General features: G+C 31.9%; 1 protein-coding gene across 1 annotated transcript; it reads right to left on the bottom strand.

Annotated features, from left to right (window-relative positions):
- Positions 1-3476: 3476 nt before the first annotated feature.
- Positions 3477-21586, bottom strand: LOC148278601 (cytochrome P450 9e2-like). The gene is made up of 10 exons (XM_088231158.1): positions 21460-21586; positions 17700-17920; positions 17023-17183; positions 14043-14177; positions 13273-13478; positions 11730-11958; positions 10324-10545; positions 8077-8174; positions 6951-7119; positions 3477-3563 (listed from the first exon to the last, which is right to left on the bottom strand). Exons 2-9 carry the CDS (start codon positions 17915-17917, stop codon positions 7063-7065), a joined length of 1326 nt encoding a protein of 441 aa, XP_088087284.1. The 5' UTR covers positions 17918-17920; positions 21460-21586; the 3' UTR covers positions 3477-3563; positions 6951-7062.
- Between the last annotated feature and the right edge of the window lie 5431 nt (positions 21587-27017).

Below are 27017 nucleotides of genomic sequence, written 5' to 3'. Positions count from 1 at the left end.
TGGATTTAATTTCATAGGTACTTGTTTGTGGTTGAATTCCAAAACATGAAATAATTTTTTTTCAAATAAATAATTCTTTTTGCAAATGTCAAACTCTACGCTACTTACCGGCAGTGGCGCATTCTATGTAAGAATCCGTTTTTCAAAAATGTCTCGAATGTTGGTTAATTTTTTTTAAACATTACTGAAAATATGTCAAAATGTAGAACTTAAGAAATTGTTAGGAAATTAATCAATTCGGTATCCATTGAAAATAATTGATGTTTGTAAACGTTAAAATACAAACTTTTTTAACTTACAAAAAAACGACATTTTCCAATTTTTTTGGAATATGCATTTCAGTCGAATGCAACCCTGGAAAATCGATGAAAACACAAATATGCTTCTAACTTTTTTTCTACTCAATATATTGAAGATGTTATTGTTTGTAAACCTTGAGTCTGTGAATTAGAAAATTTTGCAAAAAACCGCACGTAAATCTGTCAAGCCATTTTCGAGTTTTTGCGATACACAACACGGCGATTCATATAGAGAGATAGAGATATTGATAACATAAGTAGGTACATGAATTTTCTTGAACAGAGACAATATTTCACACTTTCGAATAATCATTAAAATCAAATTCCGTTACTTTCAAAATGTTATGTCAGACGCCACAAGATATCTGTAGTCTGTGGACACCACGAACTGTATTTTTTTGACAATAAGTCACACTTTTTTACTCTGGAAATTCAAGCATAATTGGGATACGTCTCATGGTATCCGACGCATCTTATCGTCCGCAAACTACAGTATCAAATGCATTTTCTAAAAAGCACATTCGAATCGATGTCAACTTAGTCCGAGTAAACTATTCGAATTGATTTCTCGAGAACTAGTAGGTACATATAATATGTGAGAGAAACCATTTCAAATGAATTATCTCGAAAAGTGAAGTTCGAATTAATATCTCGATGGTCTCGAGATCCATTCCGAACTAATAATTCGATTGTATCGAAACTCCTTTAGAAATGTCAAGTCCGAATTAATATCTTGATCGTATCGGAAAATTTCGATCGTTCATCTCGATTATTTTTTGTTAAATCCGAGTAAATTTCTTGGACATGTTCCGATCATTTCAATTATCGAAACTTTCGTTCATTTTTATTCGATTATGCCCACCTTTAGTATTTTTTATCTTATCTGATATTAAATATTTGCTTATCAATATTTTTCTGGCGTCGTATCACCGGTTCTCAATATTTTTTTATAAATCCTGTTCCATAATATTAACAGATTTAAAAGGGCATTAAAATTTTGCAATTATAAACCATTTTTTTTTGTACACCTATTTGAAGTTGATTGTTCTTAAAAGTCCAACATCTGAACTCAAATGCTGTGTACATTTGTAGTTCGCCCCAGCGTTGGCAACTTCCATCAAGCTTAAATCGGTAGATAAACAAAAATAAATCGGTATATTTTGGTAAATTCATTATCCTAAGGGTGGGGGTAGTTAGGAGGGGAAGGGAGTTCCCTTCCTTTTTCATTACAAAATTTTGCTAAAGGTGCAAGTGGAAAATTTAAATATTTTTTTAAATCAAACCAAATTGCGGTCCCCGTGGACTAATGGCTAAGATGCTTGCCTGACACACGGAGGGTTCCGGATTCGACTTCTGGTGAGATGAGAATAACTTTCATAAATTTTCATGTTTACCTCTCTTTTATCGTAATTTTAAGCTCAATAATAACATTAATAATAACTATTCATCGCTAAAATAGGAAACTAAATTTGAGCAGAAAATACTTACAGATGAAAAAAATGTTTAATTAATATTAAAACTAGTAATCTGCTGACATTCTATTTAATAATATAGAAACTATGAAATTATTAAGAAAAATGACATCATTTTAATTTACCAACTTTGAAAATAACCTAGAATCACCATTTACCAATAGGTACTAACCTATCAAGGTATGTATTATGTGTGACGTACGACCGAAGGACAAACACTCTATTGGAAGCTCCATGCTGTGCAAATGCCCTAGCTGGTTTAGTCAGCGTTTTGCATAATGTCGTCTGTTTTTCTGGATAGTTTGACTTTAATTGTGTAATGAGATCAAGGTAACTCAAGTTTGCTACAATTCTTTATCCTCTTTCCGATCTCTTCACTGACATTATTTTGATTGTTGACTAGAGAACTTAGATACGTGAACTGTCCCACAATTTCAACGACGTTGAACTGACGTTTGGTTCAGAGGATTAGCTGTTACGGGCCAACATTGTGACAGGTATATATTTTGTTTTGGCCTCATTTGCAAAGACCCACTCTTCTGGCTGATGATTTAAGATCAACAAATGCTTCCTTCGGTGCTGATTCCGATTTTGCAATAATGTCAATATCATCAACATGCACCAATATCTGAACTGACTTTGCACCATTAAGGTCAAACAGCGCCAGAGTGTAACTGCGGTGCACTGTGCGGCGCGTCGCAGCCACATGAAATATTATTTTCACTGTTTTGGATTAAACTAAAAAAAATGTCGGGCAGCGCCGCTGTAGCGCAGTGACGCTCCAGTGCTGTTTGACCTTTAGGTGCGAAAAGGGAATAATAAAAAATAATAATTTTTAAATGTTATAATAAAGAATTTGACAGGCCCCGTTGATAGACGGCCAACTGCGAAACTGGCGTCGCGGGTTCGATTTTTTCCAGTTGCAAAAAAATCTAAAAAATAACTTTTTTCAATTGGTTTGGGTGTTGTGGTGTATTTTTCAAAACCCCCTTCCATATCCCCTCTTTTCAACCTGATGACAAACCTCTAAATCGAGGCCTAGCGGGTTATTCCTTAAGAAATAAATTAAATAAAAACAAATATAATAAAAAAACCTTTAATCTACTAACAAATTTGCTAATTTTTTTACTTTTACACAAGTAAACAATATATTCTTTGATATTAACAAAATTCATAATGTGTTTTTCACATGTATTTGAGAACCTAGAAGTAGTTTTTTATGGGTTACTTTTTCAGTCAGTAAAATTAAAACATTGCTCATATTATTTTTGAAACACTGTAAAATGAAACATTTGTCAGCGAAAAGTTTGAAACAATGAAACATAAGTTTATGTTCCTTTAATTATGTTCATATTATTATCATATTAATGTTTTGAATAGGTCAACTATATTATGAAAATCCCTCTCTCTACTCCTCTACTATATTTCTTTATCCCTTCTGGCTCTTTTTTTCTCTTGTCTTATATATTATTTTATTTTTTCTCTTTACTGTGTAATATTTCCCTCAGTATATTTGTGAAAAACTTGAACTAGATGTGTCTAAAATTTTTATATTCTTATATAACAACTGTGGTTTTTCCTAAAAAAATAAATATAAACAGACAAAACAATAATTATAGTGAAGTTGTGTTTCTCGGTTTCAAAGCTAGCCAAAAACCATCTTTGGGTTTCATTGCGACAGAATTGGAGCTTAGTTTAAGAGGAATTTTTGTTTTAGAGGTGATGAGAAATTCAAAATTTGCCATGAAATAGAATAGTATTGCTTTCACTGTCATCAGGGCAAAACGGGAACCTAGAAAAATAAAACAAAGTAAAGATCTCCTCTTCTTTTTCCCTCTTCAATGTATATAAAGTTAATAACACTGTAGTAAAGTAGTGACACTCATCGATGCTAGATGTCGCTACTAGACTAGCCATGTGACGTGGGAGTGGGCGAAGCCACCTGTTCTCTAATGTAGCAATCGGCTAGGCCGAGGGTAATGATTTACAGTGACTCAGATTCAGACCTTCCTAGATATAAGACCTATTCTTTATAAATAAACCAGTATCTCCATATTAAATAATCTTTTCTTTTCAAGCCATCAAGCGAACACACATTATTATTATTTTATTTACTCTCCTATCATATACCGACATAAAATTATACATTTATACTAAGTTGCTTTGACTGTCTAACTAGAGTTATTTACACCGCTGTAAGGCAGTAAAAAAATAAAAACAGCAATCAATACGTAGAAAAAATAAATAAAGGTAGTAGACACATTGGAAATATAGTGAAATACATAATAAAGAAATACAGTAAAAAATGTTGTAATAGACAAATAAAAAACGTATTTAAAAACCTAGTAAAATAATAGTTAAACAAAAAACATAGTAAGAGACTTAGTTAAAGATATAGTAAAAATAAATACATGGATAGCAGAAAACAAAGTAAAATACGTTATTAAAACATGATAAAAGACATAGTTTAAAAAAATACATAAAATAGAAACAGAGTAAAAAGTTAAGAGGATCTCCAAAAATTCAATCAATAAAAAGTTAAAATATCTATTTATTCATCAACGGTTCTATGAACCTTTTAATAAAAACATGTTTTACTGAAATAATCACAGCAGCAAACAGTAATTTTGCAGTCCATAATATTATAATAGAATAGTTGAAACTAAACAATTTAGTGAACATAAAATTTAAAAAAATCAAAAAAAGTAAAAAAGAAACATAACTTATCAAAATAAAAGATAACAATCAATTAAAAAAGAACATGTGTTGGCCTGGCCATCTAACCCCTCAGACTCTCTGCGACCAATTTCACTGAGGAAAGTAGTCAGTAACTTTTCTAGCTTTCGGCTCTTACAACAATTCCATGGTTCTGGCATTATATTATCAGCTTTTGTCCTATGCAGGAGTATTGCCTCTGTACTAGCGAAGTTCTAATCATTCACCGGGAAATCAGATCGCTACTGGAACTCCAAGTCTCATAATGGTGAGAAACTGATGAATGTATTTCTCTGTTAGTGTGAGTGACCGCCACTGCCCTTAGTTAATGTTGCTGTCTGATATAATGTAATTACTTTTAACAAAAAACATGGTTGAATAAGGCTTATGTTTGGATTTAAGGAATCCCCTGTTCAAGCTAGTCAGGATTGGAAATTAAGTATTTAGATTCATTCCAAATATCTTTGATGGATGTTTAGAGCAATCTTTTAAGCAAAAAACTGTCTTTTATTACATTTTATAATAATTGTTCCTCTTATGACTGTCACAACCACGGAACACGGAAGTTGGAGCATATGGTGTTCATAAAGAGCCTCAATGCATCTCCGTCGGCTGGTAGCTCCTGTGCATGCTCGCAAGTCAGGTTCGCGTCCCGTAGTTCTGATTTAAACTGCTAACAAACAGTCAGCAGTGGACGTCCAGGATGTCGAGAACCTGATGTCTTCTAAATTCAGCAAGCGTGGTTAAAAGGCTCTCAGGAGGCATCTGTTGTATATGGCCCAGCCAACCATATTGTCTCCGCTTGATGACAGTTGTCACCGGAGTTTGCTGTGTCCGTTATCTTATTACTTCGTATTTTGCTGTTTTAGGCCCTAGTGAGGTGCCACGATTCGCATCCATAGACGAGAATAGGTGTAATGCAGGCATTTGGTTTTCACTGAGTAAATATTACAATCTCCAGACAGCCTGCATACTGTTGTAACTAACTTTAAATAAATATGTTCGATTTTTGACATGGTTGACATAAAATATTTATTTAAAAGGTGTTTTTAAACTAGAACATTTCACAGTCTCTGGACTGGCACCTGAAGTAAAATCTGATCATCTTACTTTCATGTAACATAAATAATCAAGAAAGGCTGTAATTGGTGTACCGATACAGTGCCCAGTGCTATCATTTGGTACGCAAAAAGAACGGTGACGATCTTATTATTCAATAAAATAGATTGTTTTTACAAATGAAAGGATATATCTGTTTTGTTTTTTATAGCTGCAGTGTAATCAAAGCATTTTCTAATTAAACATGGTGGCATTTTTCTGCATAGCTGCGTGTCTGATCACAACGAAAGTCCATCGGAGAATGAAGGCAAGGGATGCACCTACCTACACCCACCGATGAATTATAATTCCATTTTCTATACACTTGTAACGTGTCTAATGCATTCTACGAGGGTTGATTAATTAATATGATCCACCTCTGACCTGCTCTGAGTCGACCAGTCAAGTTGATGTGCAGATATTATGAACATGTTGCCTAATCTGCCTTTGTGTAAAGCACCGAGCGACAAGTTGAAATCTGCAACAGTTAAGTTACAAAAGGCCGTTGACCACTACAGAATTCTGTTAGTGCTGTTTCATCAGGATAATGCTAAAGCACATAATGCGTAAGTATCAATGACTGCTATTTATTTGGCTGGGTTAAAATTGACTGAACGCCCTCCGTTATCACCTGATCTAGCCCCCTGTAATTATCAGTTATTCCTAAAACTCTAGGGACATTTCCGTTGAAATACATATTTGGACGACAATGAGGTCATGTGCTTTGTAGATGAGTGGTTGACAGGGGTAAGACAAATATTCTTCGAGGAAGCTATAGAAATATTGGAGCATCGCTGGAAGAAGTGCATACAAGTGCAGGAGGACTGCGTCAAAAAAAGAGGCACAAAAACTTCTTCTTTTCTACTTTAAAATAGGTAAGCGGTTGAAAACATCTATCGACCCTCGTATGTCTTATTCTCATTATTTAAGCTAGGGGTCAGTGCTATGTAAGTTTCTGACGTCACTGCGACCTGTGACGGGTACTCGTGAATAGTTCTCGCCCTCATCCAGGTCTTTGAAGATCCTGGCTACTGTGTGGACGGTGAGAGCTCTCATTTTGCTAAATCTCCCCCTCCAAGCCCAGACCCGTAAAGTATCAGGCTATTCAGTAGGGGTCGAGCTCTTTAATATCCTCGGGTTTAACCAGGGTCCCACGAGGATGCGGCTTTTTATATGATGTGAAGCATCACATTCACAAATTCACATAGGATGTAATGACTATGGAATTCAACTTCCAAAAGCACTTTAAGGTATTTATACCTGATAAGGAACAATGTCTGCCGATGGCTTCAAGAAAGATAGACAAGCAAGTGCCGGGATGCACGGAGCATTGAAAAAGACAGTAAAGTTAATGCATAATACTTGCCGATACAATTTCTTGGGCCAATGCCAAACGGCAAAAAGGTAAATGGTTTGATCCTATTCTTATTTTCATCTGAAAATCTCTCAGGATCAAACTTTTCAGGATTCGGGAAGTATTAAGGATCATGATGAATGGCATAAATCGGTATCCAAACTGAGCTCTTTTTATGTAACTGAAATAGTCAGAAGATTATTATTTATTTTGATGTCAGTGATTATGCATTGTTTATTTATTTTTACTTGTAAAGTCATACATTATACATACATTATATATGAATTAGGCAGTAATCAATCAAGTTTGCGCATTTTACTTAGACATAATATTTTATAAATGTGATGTTATTTATTCATATTGGAACATTTACAAATAATGTTGCTTGTTTAGATCTATATTTGTTACAACAGAGAGGGAAAACATTTTTGAGAAGGTAATATTACTTTTTGTTAATTTGTTTCTTGATTTTTATTGACAAAACAATGTATAATTTTTGCTCTTTCTAATCTTCATTCCAATACTCAACAATACCAAACTTAATTTTTAGACTTTAACGCTACGCAGAGTTTTTAACCCCCATCAAGTCAAAATCAGTAGATTCAGAAAAATAAATCGGTGGATTCCTTAATCAGCTAAAACAGTTTCACAAAAATTAATTAAACTGTTACTTATAAGCCACGCTGCCAAAAACTGTCATTTAAGGAACAGTTTAACATTATTTCTTTTTCATGGTAGGGGGTGGATGGAGTAGCTGCGACTTTATCAAACCATGATGAGTGGCGTGGGGAAGGAGTGGTTGATGTTATGTCATAAAAATAGCCAATTGTTCAAGATATTTAAAAATTGGTAGCATTGTCCCCTGGCAAGATTTGAACTTTGCACCCTCCAAGTCTTATTTTCTAGGAAGAGAAAGAGAAAAGAAAGCTGAGGGTCTTCAAAGTGCACCCCACTAAAGGTTACGCCCCTGGCAGCTGCCCGCCTGAACAGCTTCTAGCTACGAAGCTGTGGCTAGTCGTACTCTCGTATATGCAAATATTTGTTTTTTGTTAAATATGTAGTTATGGTAAAATGATAGAAAAGAAACATAATTGATTAAAATAAACAATTAAAAAGGTAGCAAGTTCTTTTTTCTTACTTGATACTCCTTTCCTGAGTCATGCGGTGGTGGCAGTGTATATGATTTTACACATAACCTGTCTGTCACCAATGCTGGGGGCCATATTCTTAGTGTTTCTAAAGCATGTTAAAAAATATTTAGGATATGTATATAGGAACTAATTTATTATTGAATTGGTCATTTCCCACATAACCCCAACATAAAACACGTACAAATAATGTAATCACTAGATTCTCAAGACAAAGACAACTTAAATAAATACAAACTAACACCACTTTCATACAAAGGGATTTTGAGTATTATGTAATTGAAATCTATAACCTACTTCCACTGTCCATTAAAACAATTAGTAACGAGAAAATGCTGAAAAAGGCTATAAAAAAATGGAGAGTGGAGGTGGGTAGAAGTAAAATGGATTGTCTCATTCGCCCAAACCAATACTGAATCACATGCTCCACAAATGTATAGTTTATGTTATGTTTTTGTTCTTTTATTGTGTGTTTTATAATATAAAGAAATAAAATAAAAACATAAATATGTAGTGTTTAAAACTGTCTTAACATTTTATAATTTCTCTTTGTTTATTCTCACATGTAAAAAAATAAAAAAAGTGTATTTTTAAGCATTCTCGGCACGGGTCAAAACACAATATTTTTAGTCGGAACACAATATTTTTATTATTTATTATTGTTTAAAATGTAAAAGAAATTAATAGATAAATATAATGTTGTAGCTATTAGCTATACCTTAAAGACCCTTTAGTAGCTACAAAAAACCATATTTGCAACACGAGTGTAGCACAAAACCATTATTCTTTACAAGTAAACGTCGTTTTGCAGACACACCTTTACACGTTGTTTTATTATATTACTGTGTACGCGAGCAGCCTATTATGTATGTGAAATTGTTTCCGATTTAGTTTTTGTTATGTTTTTAAGAAAAATAAAAAGGTATGATTATATTTTTTATTTTATTAGTGTTAAAATTAAAAGAATATTAAAATATTTTTGATTTATGCTATGATTCTGCAAGAAGAAGCAAAAATCAAAGCAAATGCAATTGAAAAAAAAAAAAAAAGAGATTATTATTTATTTTGTAAACAAATTTAAACTGTATTTATTAAATATATTTATAATTAATTTAGAATATATATTATAGGATATGTATTCAATAAACATGTTAAATTGTTCCTCTTTGAACAGAACACCGGCATAAAACGACCTTTACCTATATTTAAAATATAAAAGAATTCAAGCCAAATTTAAGAATCAAATGAAAATAACTCCATCCTAATTTTCATTCTGTATTCATCGATTCTTATAATAATATATGTATTTTTGATGGTTTTTAGATAACTTTTTTTATTACAAAAATTTCAAGAAAATACTGTAACATAAATTGTGAAGCAAACTCCCTCCCTATGAGCATTTTGCTCCATTAGAGAGGTAGAAACATTCAGACTATTATTTAAAAATATTAACCATTTATATATTTAAAAAATAACTGGTGAAAATTTTAACTTAACATTAGATATGAAGGGTACAGAGTATAAAGAATAAATGTCAATTTAAATGTGTTTTTAAACTAATAAATCTGAAAGCAATTTACAGGATTTACTTTACTGTTCAATAAAATTTGACATAAAGGTTCTACTTTTCAAGATGATTAGGAAGTCCAATGTTTTTCAAAACATTTTTAATTTGTTGAAATACTATCAAACTAAGTAAAAAAATTTAAATGTACATATTTTATGTATCGTATTACCATCGGTATGATTTTTTAAGGTTTTGTAATTTCTTTTTACTAGTTCTCTAATATAAAATAATTCATCGCTAGTTCTCTTCGGTGAGTTATCCTAATTGGTGACGTCATTTAAAGTAGTTAATTTTTATTGAAATAATTTTTCATGATAGAATTTGATGATCTATTTTTTATCGCATGTAAGAAAACATATTTAATATCCAATTTCCCATAACACTGAACTTCCTCATGGACAATTAAATAAAAATTCACACATGGAATAAAAAGTGGATGTCAGTTGAACACTAGAAATAAAGCGATCATTTAGTATTAATGAACACTATTTTGGAATACATAAAACAGTACAGGCTGTTTATATTAAACAGGTTCCTTTATATTAATTTATAAGCTTATTTTAATGTCCAAGAGTTCTTTATAAAAAAACTTCCCCTATACCCTGTATCCTTCGTTTGCAAAATGTCTGAGTATAAAAGATAAAATTGACTTTTTTGTAAATGTGTTTACCCGAAATGACCATATCCATGTACTTCAAATTTTGCAAATCGTTGTATGTCAGTTTTCCAGTGAGGTGAGATTTCACATCATCTATTTCTCGATGGACTTTGCTCTGAATATCAGGATTGGCGGCTAGCTCATGGGCAATGAAACTAAGAAGAGTTGATGATGTATCAAAACCAGCGACAAAGAACAGAAGTACCTGGGCCGTGAGGTCATCATCTGACCATTCTGTTAAAAAGGGAAATGAAACTTATATTTACATTTTAGTTGTAAATTATCAATTCAAAATATTCTGGAAACAATACCCATGACAAAATGGAGAACTACTCTTATGTCCTTGTTAAATTTTGCTTTAAAATACATATTTAATTCATATCAGAACCAGCATATATTATTATACTGTTATTTTTACAATGTAAGATGTCAAGTAAGTGTAGCTTATCCTCAATAACAAAACTGCTGAAATAAAGGTCTTAAGGTCCGTTACGGGAAAAATGCTCCGAGACCGAATCTGTACAACTGTAATTAGCGGCATGTGTGAAATATAGGATATTAAGCGATGGAGCTGATCTATACGAAGATACTGGAGGAACCATATGGGCAGGGTGAGCAGTGACAGACTTGTGTACGCTGCAGCCAATGAAATTCCACCTGGACAATGTCCGCCTGAAAGGTTAACCAAGGATGGAGGTAAAGAATCGGGTTGCGGTCCTGTGGCTAGTGTCTCGGAATCACCTACTCTACCCCAACTAGTATCTCCATTTTCTAATAGTGAGTTCTTTAAAAAATATTTTTTGCTTTCATGTATGGGGACGCACTCTCGCTGCATTTTAACCGCTAGCAACACCGCACAAGGCACACCGGAACTGCTTGACGCCGGCACGATCGAGGCACGCCAGAATCCCCGTTTCCCTTGTTGACTTCAGTTCGTTAGCGTTTTGCTCTCTCTAAGACTTTCAAATACCCACATAATATAAATTCATGTCACGGTTAATTCATTCAGTGTTGTAATTAATTATATCGCTTTTTGTATAATCTTGTATTAATCTATTATTTATTAAACCTCAGAACAATATAAGTGAATCTTTCATTTGATTTCACGCAATCTTACAACAAAACTGCGGTAAGTCAAACCATCTATTTCATTCCAACAATAGAGTTCACTACACCTGTAAACCTCCCGAAATGCAAATTTGATAGTATACGTAGGGAACGTCGAAATGCATTCAAGAGATTTATAATATAATTTTATCTTATTTAAGGATGTATGCTATAAAGTTAAAGTATACACGTGTACCTGTTTGCTTACAAAATAAATGAATGCTAGCTTGAATGAAAATGAAGTTGATTTTTTAATACTTTGTGTTTAATCTAAGTATTTACCAGTATATTAAAATAATTAATGTTTTTACCAGTCTTATTAGCATCATTTACCAGGTGAGTATCTTCAGCTGTAGCGAACCCGACATCTTGTTTATCTGTATGTAAATCGTGTTTCAATGAACCTTTTTTAGCCTCCATCAAAAGGTGTATCATGTCTTCTCTAACGATATTATTTTCTTCACGAAACTTCATGGTACCTTGGACAAGTGACTGAAAAAACTGTTCCATTCTCTTGTCGGCAACGGTTATTTTTAAAAGCTGTGGACACAAAAATATGTTAAACAATTCAATGAATTAATTTGTAGTAAAAAATAATCAACCATAAGAACTCAAGTAGAGTTTTTGTCAAAAAAATATTTCATGAAATTCTGGGCACAGCACATAAATGTTTTTTAAGGTAGGTAATTTATTGCTAACTCTTATTTGGCATATTATTTATTACTCCTATTTCTTATATTTCTTACTATACTATTGACCATAGCATTTTATGGTATTGAGTGAGTTTCTAGAAAACATGTCTTAATTATCATTTCAATCATGTTTTTATATACATATATCATAAAATTAAGATTAGCACATATATATTATTTTTATATTATTTTACAATGATACTATTATTTTGTTTTTTTTTATATTACTATATTTTACTATTATTTTGTTGATTTTAATAATATCATTATTTTATATATTTGATGATGTGTGAATCTAAATTTGTAAAAGTCATATTTTAAAATTGATTTCTGACTATTTTTTTTGCAATGTATTCTTTGGAATTTGATTATTTATTACTTATACCTTTTTATAGATTGTTATTATATTGCATCACATGTCATTATAATTAAATGATTTAATCTAATTAATTTTACAATGTATTTTTATTGTTAATTATTATGGCTTGACACGGGCATAGCCTAAAGGGCGCCAATAAGTTAATTAATATTTAGACTAGTGTAATTTTGAATGAATAAATAAATACAAGGTTCGTAAATAAAACAGTTCTACATTATCTATGAAGTCAAGCTCATTATCAACAATGAAACATTGGTTAGTTTGATTTACTTTTCGTTTTGGTTTTAAAGTAGGATTTTGGATTAGTAGTAGTGATTTGCACTTTATATAAAAAAAGTACAATGAAAAAGAAAATTTTTTAACAGTGAGCAACATTATTTCAAAATGAGCAGGCGGTAAGGTAGGATGCCAAAAATAATAATTTTGAAATTAATTCTGTAAATTTGTATAATTATTGACTTGCTTCATATACGATTTTTTTGGTTTGCTTTTTATTTTGGTTTTGTGGTAGAATTTCGAATTTAAGAACAGAATAACGATGCTACTTCGCCTTAGACTAACGGATCATCGTATTTTTCTTCGTTGCGATAGTTGGAGGACCGGCAATCGATACAAGCTAATTTCTATCCCAAAAAATATATCATTCCACTGAGAAACTTCTTATTGCTAAACATCAAAACAAATTCATTACCTAACTAATTTCTCCCTAATACCACGCAAACAAAGTCACTGGTAAAAGCTAATAACAAATGAATGATGAATTATGTTTTTTTTTTCACAAACCTTCATGAGTTTTGGAACCAGACTGAACCCAACATATTTCAGTATAATTCTTACGTTGACTTTGAACATTTTTTTCCCCATTTCAAAGAACTCGTTTTTCTCATCTTTAAAAGAATTCACATTTAAACCAAAAGCACACGTTGCAATAACATCATTTGAGTATCTTGTAAAGGTATCTTTCATTTCGATATCAATTGTTCCTTCACCTAAGTGGAAAAAATAAAAATATCAAATAATGCAAACCCCACCAAATGAATCAATAATGCAAACCGCACAAGGTCCAATAGATAGGTTATAATAAAAACTGCACAAAGTGTCATAGGTAAACACGAAAGTGTAATAGATAGATAATAATGAAAACTCCACAAAGTGAAACAGTTAACTATGCAATCCCCACAAAGTGTCAATGCCAACCCCACAAAATGTCATAGTTACTTTAGTAGCATTCACCTACTGATTCCAAACAATAAATGCTACTAGGGTAACTACACAGGTGTGTATAGTAGTTAATAATTATTAATAATAATAATTGTTAATCATGTAAACCCCACAAAGTGTCAGGGTAAAATAGAGCAAATACGCATTCGAATCACCATATGCACTATGAAATTAATTCATAAGTATCCAGAAATTTTATTTACATGCCAATAAGTTAATTCGTTCAAGATTATTTTAAAAGTTTACGCTTTGCATTAAAAACGTAATATTACAATAATTCAAAACAAATTTACGAAAGCTCCTACCTAGCAAGAAAGGCACGTCTTACTTACTTGACTCTTTACACTTCTTGTCATAAAACCCGGTCATTTCTTCTGCACACTCAACAATAAATGAAAACATTGATTTCATTTTGGCTGAAGTGAATGCAGGACTCAATGTCCCTCGCATGTCTTTCCATCTCTGTCCTGATCATAATCAAATTATGGTTTAAATAATAAAGAATAAGTACTAGATTGAAAAAAATATATCGTCGACGAAAATTTCAAAAGCAAATTATTGTCAAAGATTTTTTAATTTATGTTTTTTTAGTCAAGTTACACAATACGTATTTAAAAAAATTGACACCATTACTAAAAAAATGTTGATCTATCTGGTTTTTAAAATGTCGAATAAAGGCGGCCCAAACAGCATTAAGTGAAATTTTTTTATTATTTTTTTATTTTTTATTTTTTATTTTTTTATTTTTTTATTCCAGTAAAATGGCTATAAAGTGCAGAGCCAATTCTACCATATGAACATATAAACATGAACATAAATATAAATATAAACAAAAATATAACAATAAACATAAATATAACAATAAACATAAATATAACAATAAATATAAATATAACAATAAACATAAATATAAACATAAAATAAAATTTTATATTGCAGCACTTATGGTGGTCTTAACATATCGCGCCATCGCTTGAACAACGGTGATTGGATCCACTCTGCAGTGGCTTGGAGAATTTCGTTATTAGATTTTTTTAGGCGTTCCCATAGGCTCCAGGCTCTTTGGCGAAGCAGGGCAGCGAAGGTGTTTATTCGTCCAGCTGTAAACATTTCAGAGGCACTGCAGTACCTGGGCAATCCGAATAATTGTCGGTATGAGTTGTTATATGTGATCCTTAATTTATTCCACGCTCCTTGCGTATAGTTGTTCCAAAGTTCACCTGTATACATGGACGTCAAATACGAAGTAAATATGATTTTCTTCACTTCGTTACTGCATTGAAAGAAGCGTCTCGCTAGCATAGAGGCCCTGACATTAATGGCTCTTCTCTGTCTCTCTATGTCCTGATCGTCTTTACAATTATCAGTCAGTATGTGCCCTAGATATTTGACTTTTGCAGTTACCATTAAACTGTTGTTGTCTAGGAATACAGGTGGTGATGGGTTCACGAACTCAGAAAGTGACGTCTTGTGTTTAAATATAAGTACGGCAGATTTTTTTGCATTGTATATCATATTGTGGTCAATTGCACATTTTTCGCAAATATTGAGCAACAATCTCATACTATTAATAGATGGAGTCAATAATACCATATCATCTGCATAACTAATATTGTTAGCGCAGACGCCGTTAACATGACATCCGACTTTGGATAAATTAAGAAGCACGGTGAGATCATCCATATATAAATTAAAAAGTGCCGGAGACAGACAACCTTCTTGTCGGACTCCACATTTCAAATAAAAAGGCGAAGATGTAGCATCTCCCCATTTTACAATATTTTCCTGTTTTGTGTGCCAGGCTGCCAACGTATTAATAATACAAGATGGAATTCCTTTCTTCTCCATTTTATTCCATAATATTTTATGATTTACGCGGTCAAATGCTTTACTCAAATCCAGAAAGCATGCGTATGTATTTGTTTTTCTTGATTTATAGTAGGCCACTGTTTGTTTTAAGGCAAATATTGCCATATCTGTTGACAAAGCTGCTTTAAATCCGAATTGGTTTCCGCAAGTATTTAATTTCTCCGAAATAATTCTTAACACCAATTTTTCGAAGATTCTGGATATCATGGTTGTTAGTGATATTGGCCTGTAATTTTGTTTTTCCGACAAGTTTACCTGCCCAGATTTAACTAAAGGTATCACCAATGTTTTTGTCATATCTCTCGGTAGGTGTGTATGGTTTAGTATCGCCGTAAAAAGAACACAAAGATATTGTGATATGTTTGAGCCGGCGTAACGTATATGTTCTATTTTGATACCGTCGTGTCCAGCAGTTTTTCCTGGTGAAATTTGTTTTATGGCAACATCAATGTCTTTACTATTGATTGCAGCGAGGCTACCAAATTTAGCTGACAAATAAATCGAGTCTGGTTAATGAAAAATCTTCTTTGAGACAATAATGTAAACCTAAAGCTGAGACAATGAATTGCCAAATGTTATTTATGGTCGGTCTCACTTTAAGGCGTATAGATGTGGACTCTTAAAGTTATTATTATAAACCCCCTCATCGCCTTGATCCACCACAGAATGTTAAAAATATCTTTGACAGATATGATAACCAACAATTAAGTATTACATAGAGCCAATACGAATAGAGGACTGTTCACCACCTCTCCGCTCCGTGAGATTTCATATTTTGGCCATGTGTTGAGAAGGGATAAATAAGTCGTTTATTTCCAAAAACCCCTACTTTCTATCTCCAAATATGTCATACTTCAGCTTGTCATAAAAGAAAAGATCGGAGAATGTAGAGGGGTCAGAGAAAAAATAGCTTTCCTGGCTTCAAATCATTGAAACATGGACCAGTGCCTCGATTATGATCGCTATCTTCATCTGTAGATATCGAGACGGTATACTTAACTTCTGTACTATCTGTATCTTACCTCGGTATGTTCTACCTACTTGTCATATCGACATCATATGATCGAAACGAGCCAATGGAATGACCGCAAACAATTAGTACGCGTTCCTTACGTCATTAACATTTAAAATAGTTCCCATTTAAAGTTTAAATATAATCATGTATACCATCTCGATATTTACAGGTGAAGATAGCGATCATAATCGAGGCGCTGAATTAGAACTGTGGAGGAACTGTTTCGCACTGCTCAGGACAGGAAAGCTTACTCCCAAGAGGTCGCCAACGTCGGGCGGACCTGACATGACACGCGAAGAAGAAGAAGAAAGAGATTTCTTTATTTTTGATAATCTTAGTTTTTACTACATTGTGTATAATGCTATTTTTAATAAAAATACCTGAAAAAAAATTCACCTTTAGTTTAAAAAATACAGAAGATTTTTTACCTTTTAGGGCAACCAAATGCTTTGAGAAAATGGAGTCATCAATTTCAATAAAACTCCGGTGATCAATAAAATGGTTGAAGTCTTTGATGCATATCTTTTTAATGAGTTCAATATCCTTTATTATTATGATATCTTTGACTAATTCGAAGTATCCAACGTATCTGAAAAATATTGTTTTGGTAAAACTAAGTAATTAAGGCAATTTTTTCTTTTAATGTAAGTATAGTGAAATTTTAATAGGAAACTAGAATCCCAAATTAATAATAATGATGAAAATAGTTCTGTAAAGATCATCTAAGGGTAAAAGTCAATTATATTTATTTATTTAACACTTTATATACATATACAATATATTTACATATAAGGGCGGGCATATTGCCTTAAGGCAATTTCTTCCTACCTATTCAAACCATTCAGTTTGAGAAAATTACAAATACATGTAAAAATTACAAAAATTACAATTACAAAATCACAAATACAAATATAATAATACAAACCTCGCAAAGTAAGTTCGTAATGCGAATCTCACAAAAGGTAAAATGTAGTATTATGGAAACCCCACAAAGTGTAATAGTTAACAATGCAAAACCTACAAAGAGTTGAGTCAATAATGCAAACCCCACAAAGTGCAGTAGTGGTGAACAGTAGTGCTACAATAATAATTATAATATAATAACCTTTCTCCTGGGAAAGCGTTGTACACGTTCTTTATCATTGTTGTAAAATGTTCTTGTCTCATCAGCATTCGAAAACTGTTTCCAAAGAGGGGAACAGACGGCTTAATATACTTAACTCCTCGTCTTGCAAAATGTCCATAAATATAATTACCATACATAAGGGCACAGCCAACAATACTGCCTAATAGAACTGCCCACTCCCATATTGAGAAAGACATTTTCTGAAACAGTTTTAGCTCCAATTATTACTTATTTTTTTTGATTACATACACTGTCGCACAAATTTCAGCATTTGAATTTTAATAAAAGTATCTACTGAAAATGGAATAGCTATTTTGAATATCTTTATTTTTAACGAATAAATATTAGTAAATATGAGTACATAACCACTTACTAACTTACTAAACATATTTTAAAAACGAATTACTAGATTAAAAAAATCTTCTTAAAATATAATACACCGAATATGCTACTGAAAATATACAAATCCTAAACCAAACCTACACTCAAATACGGGTTTCAGATATGGAATCCTATTTTGTATAGGATATCAACTTGTGTAAAGAGTCCAAAGACAAGCCACAAAGCTGTTTCCAAGCCCGAAAAGGCTTCTGTATGTGCAGAGACTGGAAACTCTCAGCCTCACAACGCCGTAGGAATGGCGAGAAAGGGGTAACTTAAGAGACAAATAAAATACTCGAGTCACTTTAACTGCCCTTATTTGGATATCATGTTCAAACTTAAGCAAGATGCTCGACTTTGAGGCCACAGGCTTAGGGGTGGAGAAAACTGGATTAACTCTAAACTCTATGAGCAATAGGGTTATTGATTTAATATTGGTTATTGATTTTTGGTCCTTCGAGCCGGATTAACGATCTCCTTAAAAATGCAGTCCATATCCCGCGTAATATTATATTTATTTTCTTAGAAGAGATTCAATAATATCATAGTCTATAACATTTTATTCACCGTCATACCTACAGAAACGAATCACATAAAATTTGCGCAATCAAAACCGTACGGTCGGTAGATTAAAATGTTTATTGCTTCTAAAAAACATATTTACTACAATGAAAAGTAACGTTGGCAAGGGATTTTCCAATAAAATTCCTATGAATCCAACCGCTCCTATAGCTCATTGTATCCCTCGGAAAATTATAAATACAAATAAATAAGTATATAATATCGGCGCAACCAGCTAGAATGAGCTGCCACGGAAGCTGGTGTTATCGGGTAGTCTTAAAACATTAAAACAATGGGATAGGTTTGTTTTGGAAAAGTTCAAATATGCCAACAACTAATTTTCGTTTTCAAATATTTATGTACCAGCTTTAAGCAGCTTTAAGTAGCAAAATTAAAAATATTATTAGTAAAATTGAAGCTGGTTGTATAAATATAAAAATAGCTAATTTAAACATCGATAAACAATATTTGCATTTATATTGGAATTCCTGTAATATTTATTTCATATCTAAAAAAACAAACTTAATCTCTATTAATTTATGCAGTAACTGTCCACTTATCTACATAATTGTGTATGGATTTTTAGTTAACATCAATAAAAACTTATTTAATAGTTTTAATATGGTTACAAAGTTCATAAATTAATCAAAACAAAATTGTACAAAATTTTATAGAAAGTATTCATGTTTCGATCTTAAAATAAAAAATATATATATATGTAATTTTATATTGTTCATAATTTACAGGCAGTAATAATAGTCCAGGCAGATGAAGAATACAGTTATGGACTGGAAATAGAACCGGAACCCTGGACGAGTACTTTCGACTCAATAGCTACTTTCAGGTCTGCCTCGTAGTGCACTGGTTGGCGTATTTGCCTACCGTGTTTAAGGTCCTAGGTTGGATTGCTAGGAAGGTGAATTTGAAAGATTATTTTTTAAGGTCGTTCTACACTGTAATATTTTATTGCTCCTGGAATTAAATGACATGATAGTATTGACACAATATTGCCTATTTCGTATAATTTTTTTACTTAATGACAAACTACTAGCAATTCTCCCAAGACAAAATATAACTGGCCAGTAATCTTATATAACTACTGTCCAACAAAAATCATATGGATTTTTTAAAAATAAAGCAAAAAATTAAATATCATACGAACAAAATATTGAAAAAGAAACATTCAAATATGAACAAAATTAAAGCAAAAGGAATAATAATAAATCATCTAGGGAAAAAACTACACATTAAAACGCCCTTCGAGTCTCCAAAGGTATCGATATTTCTCGCAGTGTCTAAGTGTAACTTGTTTTAGTGTCTGTATGCGAGATAGAAGTATATAATATTTAAGTTGATTTGGCAGATCGTTTATAACAATTAAGAATAGCAGAGGTCCCAGGTGAGAACCTTGTGGTACACCTAAGATTATAAATATAAATCAAACCCGTTTACAGCATTGTATGAGTTTGAAAAAACGAATTATAATACGAAGATAAGATAAAAGGTTTAATGCTTCAGATTTTTAAATCTATATTTCAGAGGAAATAATTTGAAATTAAACAAATAAGATAGATTAACATATAACAACAGGTATGAAGATCATTTGTGTTCAGTTAAACCAGCCAATGACAGGTCATAGATGCCTAGACTTTTATATGCTCTTCCCTAAAATGTTCTTAATCTCTGTTGTAATATGTGAATATTAACAGCTCCCTAGGGGGTTGAATCCAGTCCGTATCTACAGAAGTTTGGACAAAATCAAAATACTGTTGATAAACCCACCTGGTCCACGAAGGAGTATAAAAAATAAGAAAATTATTTTCAGGTGAAATAATTCAATCGAATGAATCTCACCCGCATCAATAAAGGTTTCAGCTTTTTAACTTCACAAACATCAACAGATGGAAGAATTGAAAGAATATGGATGTTCAAATACAGGCAGAATGGTAAATGTTGCACAGTGAGTAAAGTGGCTACTTAAACCAGCCAATGACAGGTCATAAATTCTGTAGATGCTTAGACTTCCATGCATATGCCCTTCTTTAAAATGTTCTTCATCCCTATTGTTATATGTTAATATTGACAGCTCCCTATGGGGTTGAATTCAGTCCTGATCTACAGAAGTGTAGACAAACTCAAAACATTGTTAAATAAGACAGATACAAAAGTATTTTTTGTTCGATTTATATGATGGGTTTAATTTTATAAACTAAATTTGGATTTGTTATAATTTAATTGTATAAAAAAAACATTATACCTAGCTGCTAGCTATTATACCTACCTACTTGTTTTCAAAAAATATTTATCTTCGTTATCGGTTATGATCTGTAGATTCGATTATTTTGGTAGTGGAATATTATTGTGTTATTTTGATAACCGATAACTGATTTGAACTGATATATGAAAGTACAAAGCACTACCGATGATATGAGGGATTTTTAGACGATAATGATGATCAATTATTTAATACCAAAACAGCATTAGGTACGTATAGTTTTGTATTAATGACAATTATAATGATGTGTGTGAAGTGCTAAAATAAAACGCAATTCGTGCTTAGGTAGGTACCAACATATTTTCACAAAACCGAATGGAACATCACTACTTAAGGTCAGTTTGAAACTCGTCTCTGACGTCACAAGCCGGTTCTTGACTGTTTATATTTATAAAATACATGTTTGCGTTTGCTTTTGTTTACTATTTGATGACTGAAAGTTAATTTAATTTTGCTTTAAAACAATATTCAGACACCCGCGTTAAAATTATGCCTAATTTTAAGAATAAATAACCTTTTTACCCGATTATGTAGTCCTGTCCCCGCTGTTAACAAAATTATTATTTATTTGAAGATTTAATTAGATTTACAGCGCCGCGTCTGACTCGCGAAAACGTCAAAGATGAAATCATTTGACATTGCTCTTTGGTAGATGCTAGACACGTATTATGAAAAAAATCGTTAAGCGCGAGAAGTTTTAGCGATGTTAGAGTAATCAAAACATTCACTTTGAGATTTGCGTATTAAGTGATAATTAATCCGTAAGACGTTCGCCATCTTAATTCTTAATATCATAAGAGAGATGTTCAAACTTTCGATACAACGAATATCTATAATAATTCTTCTCCATAGGTGTTGTGTTCAGTTGAAAGAATTATTGGGTCTGCACCAAATGCAATTTGAATCTTATTGTTATAATCGTTTTTCCAACAAGACGATTCAACGAAAGGAAAAAATGAAAACTCTTTTACAATACATTATTATTGAATAAAAACGCGTTACGGTAGTACGTAAGTGTGTATTTTAATATAAGTAACAATAAATACATTTAAAGGTAATTTAATATGCCTTTATAGGTAGATAAATATATGTTTAGTCCGTCTCATTGTCAAATAGTTATCGCGTTTGCTTGACTAATTACATCGCGAATTCACAAAAGGTGTAAAAAATATACCTCTATTTAACTTTAGCGAGGATTTAAACGAGATTTACAATTTTTTGCAATTATCAGAGATTAAGAAATCTATTTTTTAAACTTAAATACGATTTAGCAGGTCATATAAGCTAATTAGATATTTCAAGGACATGGTGAAATAGCCCCTAAATATCTAAGCAAAAAGTTAGGTTATTAAGCTATTAAAATTTGATAGTGAAATTGAAAATAATAACAGTCAGTTGTTGGCGACCTTACGGCCATTAACGAATCTGTCTTCTTGACCTTATCAAATCTACGGGCCCCAGTTGATCGGCCTTCCGGGCCTTGGTTAATTAGGATCTCAAATGCGCTATATACATAAGTTATCCATACTAAAAATTAAAATCAATATTTATGTATTTGTAAAGCGCCCTTGAGGCGTATTATAAAAAAATGGCTATCCAGAATCATAAAAAAAATTAGTTATTAACAACTCGTTGAAAATATCCATCACAATTGAAATATTTGGATAATCTTTACCATTTTGTTTTACTTTCGTTGCATGAGCAATGATTTTAAAAATATTTTAAAGTTGGAAAAAATGGACACAACTTATGTTGTTAATTTTTTTTTTCAATTAAAAGAAATCTTTACGTTTTTATGATTTACCCAAATATTTCAATTTTAGTGACCATTTTCAATGAGTTGAAAATAACTCACTATTAGAAAATGGAAATAAAGTTGTGGTAGAGTGGGGTGCGAACCTCGGACCTTTGATTCATGAGCCCGCGACACTATTCACGGGATCACAACCTTACTTATTTCGCTTTTATGAATAAACAAAAAATGTGTTAATTATGTTATTTCTCTTTCATAGGAAACACAATATTATATGTATATTAAATGTTAGCAATTAAGTACCCTAATATAAATATAAAATAATATAAATAGTATATTTGAAGCACTAAATTTGTGGATGTTCATAGTAATAAAATAAATAAAAGAAGTTTGTTTTTAACCACTAATTTTATTTAAAAATCATAAAGACAAGGTCCATTAATATAATAAATCTGACATTTACCAATTCAATCTACATTGGAAAAATTAAAAGAAACTTTGATGTTTGAGTAATAGAACACTTAACTAAATAATAATCGGATGGAGAATACCTCAAATAAGGGAATATGGAAGTCTAGGCATTTACAGGGCTTATGACCTGTCATTGGCTGGTTTAAGTGGCCACTTTACACACTGTGTAACATTCACCATTCTGCCTATATTTGAACATCTATATTCCTTCAATTCTTCCATTTGTTGATTTTAGTGAAGTTTTGACTAGAATTTGTTAATTTTAATGACTCCCGAGGTTGTGAAATCCAGTCTTTTTTCTACAAACGTTTGGACAAACTCAAATATTGTAAATAGTAATCATTTTTCTGAATTCGCAAACCATCCGATATAAAATAATTCTAATTTCAATAAAGACACTCATGTTGAAAATAAAATATTAAAACTAGACAATTTGGAAATCTTATAAATTAAAAAGCGATTCAAAATAAGAAAGAAAAAATAATATCCAAATAAACAATATTTCTTTTAGTCCCCTCCTGTCTAGTTTCGAAAGTATTCATCTCAAATTACCACCATTTTGGGGAAAAAAGACTTGATTTTTTAGCTCCACGTGTAGTATTTAGTACCTAAACATGAGTAAAATAAAATAAGAAATAATTTATTAGTTACGTAAACCTTGACGAAGAAGCCTTTTTACTTTGAAACCGGTCGGTGGAAAAAAAAAATAGCAGTTGAAAACATACTTGTTTTAAATTATTATGAAAATAAAACTTTTTTATCAGTGTAACACAATTTTATTCTTTTACAAGAACACAACTATAGTTTCGGGAGAGCACTCCTCCCATCGACGGGTGATATAAAACTGAGTATTATATGAGTTTTATATCACCCGTCGATGGGAGGAGTGCTCTCCCGAAACTATAGTTGTGTTCTTGTAAAAGAATAAAATTGTGTAACACTGATAACAAAGTTTTATTTTCATAATAATTTATAATGAAGTGTTACGAAGTGAATGCCGATTCAATTAAAAATATCATACTTGTTTTATTTATTTTATTATAAAATAATATGTTCAATACATAATGACACAACGTAGGTACATCCGTATTTAGGTTGTGTGGTCAGTCGGAATTTGAAAATCATTAAAACTGGTCAAATATTTAATTACATTTATTTTAGTATTATAAATAAAACGAACGTATGCATTATTTATCATTTGTCAAAGTATTGAACATTCCAACTGTTGTGTAGATTTGATTTCTTTTAACAAAAGTGCTATTATCTCAGTTTATTTTTTTTATGGCTGGCTGCTTTTTGCATAACGACGTTCGTAATAGTATTGTTATTCAAGGACGCCCAGTAAATAAACATTATCATCTTAGAACACTATCCATGATAAATGTTTGCTATAAATCGTGTAAGTTAATAATGATGTATTTAATTATTAATAAACCGTATGCATATAGGCACGTAAATACTTAAGATCCATACCATTTTTCTTATCTCAGCTGTACAATATAAACAACGTGCTACAAAGAACTGGTATTAGGAATTAGTTTTAGAAACAATATTAATATTTAATAATACATAATCATTTTCCTTTCAACCGATTATTCCAAGAATCTGAACTTTTGGAGCTAAGAGAAAATTATTGTCAAAAGTCTAAAATATCGCAACATCAAATCTACACCCTGGTAGGTATAGATTTGGTCCGAACAATACCGTTTAATATTTTGCTACGAATTTCCCCTTAGCTTTGCTAAACGAGTATAAAACAAAATACGCAACAGCATTGGGAGGATCATTACCGCGCTTCTTCTACAGGTAAAATCACTAAAATGTTTTTCCCAGCGCTGGCTGATGCAGCAAACTTCCGTCGTCATCACAAAAGTACCTTCGAAACGACCCAAATTTTTACCGGTCACGGAGCTATGAGAAGTTACCTGTATAGGTTTAAATTAAGGAATGATGACTATTGTCCATGCGATGATATTTCTTCACGGAGTATCGAACATCTGTTATTTCAGTGCCCATTTTTCAGTTTACAACGCCATAATCTTGAAGCAGAATGCAGGAAAGATAGAATATCCTTAACAAATATCCACTCTGTAGTTAAAAGTAGTTATCACGCGCTATTGTTCTTGAACTTGGCAACAATGGTGATTTGACAAAGGTAATAAAGCAAAATCAGTGATTAAACATCCCATTTCCAAGACAAACAAAAGCTATTTTTTCCGAGTACCTTAGCCCTGTACATGACACGTAAGGCTACTAAATACAGGGGTTCAAATATATATTTAAAAAAAAAAATGCTACGGCCGGGTAAACAATCGACTAACCTGGCAATACTAACAAAATGTTCGTCTTGTTGTCACAATCTGACAGACGGTAAAATTATCAAATTCTTAAATATTTTTTTTGTAAATTCGCTACTTACACGTAAAGTGTAATCCCACCCGGTTCCCCTTTAATCCCGGCGGTATTTTGTTACTGAAAAATGACACAACACGGCATAATTGAATTCAAATCGGCAGTTGCGTACTGAGCGACGCGACGCCTACAGAGTACCTAAGTAATGGCCAAAACGTATAGCTACTTATTTACGTGTAGTTTCCGGACTTTTGTAATTCTATGTTTATGGTATAACGAGTTAATATTATGTAGGTACTTATTTAATAAACAACAAAGAATAAAGTATCAAAAGACATTATACTTTATAGATATAACGATTACCTTATGCATCTAAGTAAAATACTACATATAAGTAGGTACATATAATTAAATGCGTTTGAAAATTTATATCAGTTTTAGGGAAAAACATTAAAGTTTACGGTAGTTAGCAAAATAGAACAAGTTAGGTTAAGTTAGCAAAATAGGAAAAGTCTCAGTTATTTTTACAGCATTCGAATAATGAAAATTACTTTGATTCCATCGCCGCAAGAATGTTTGGTTTCAAAGCTGACAATGGAAAACGAAACATATCAATTTCAGTGCTGCAGAGCAGCGTTTATTTTATAATTAAAAAACACATAATAATTTGTTACCCACTAAGTCTAAAGACTTTGCGGTGGGACACATTTTTTTTTTATGACAGGTTTATATTATATTTATTTAATTTATATTTTACAGATTTATTTATAAACAGGCACTATAAAGTATCCAGAAGATATTTCTTGAGTTCTTTTTTTTTCATTTGAAGATTTTTCATGTTAATGATGGTTTGTGGGAGATCATTGAACAACCTTGGAACAACGCAATTTAATGTTAAATCAGTCCAGTGTGCCATTCGCCATTTTATAAAAATTGGTAGAATCTTTAAGAATTCTTCGCATAGGAAGAATGGGGAAGTTCAGTAGTTTTTTTATTTTTTTATTTTTAAGTTTTGTATTTCTGAAATAACTCCGCGTGTAACGTCAGAGGTTCTTTTCCGGCTATTCTTCGTCAGTTCTTCCCATTGGTTCATCTACGGCAAGCAAACCAGAAGTCTGCCATAACTTTCATATCATAGATTGATTCATATGAGCCGGTGACGTCATTCAAAGTAGTCCGTTTTTTTTAAAGTGTTTTTTATATATTTTTTTGTACAGTTTCAGAAAACTTTGCCGTACAATTTAATGCTCCAATTTTTGCCGCGCGCAAGATAACATTTATTGTATCCAATTTCCCCGTAGGGCTGAAGTTCCCCATTCGTCGTTTAAAAGGTTAAGTAAAAAAGTATAGTCAATCTATTCAGCTGGAAAATAAAGTTTAAAGTCGATGAATGCGAAAAATTTGTTTTGAATTTTTCCAACTTTATTACATGCACATTATAAAAAGGTTCCTATATTGTTGAGATTTTTTTAAAGTCATTCCTGACAAAGGTAGTAAACAATGT

The sequence above is a fragment of the Micrasema longulum genome, unplaced genomic scaffold (genome assembly GCF_059751315.1).
Source record: "Micrasema longulum isolate JH-2025_06_02 unplaced genomic scaffold, ASM5975131v1 h1tg000857l, whole genome shotgun sequence".
Taxonomy (NCBI): domain Eukaryota; kingdom Metazoa; phylum Arthropoda; class Insecta; order Trichoptera; family Brachycentridae; genus Micrasema; species Micrasema longulum.
Note: the sequence above shows the minus strand (reverse complement) of the source record. Positions and strands in the feature narration are given on the sequence as shown.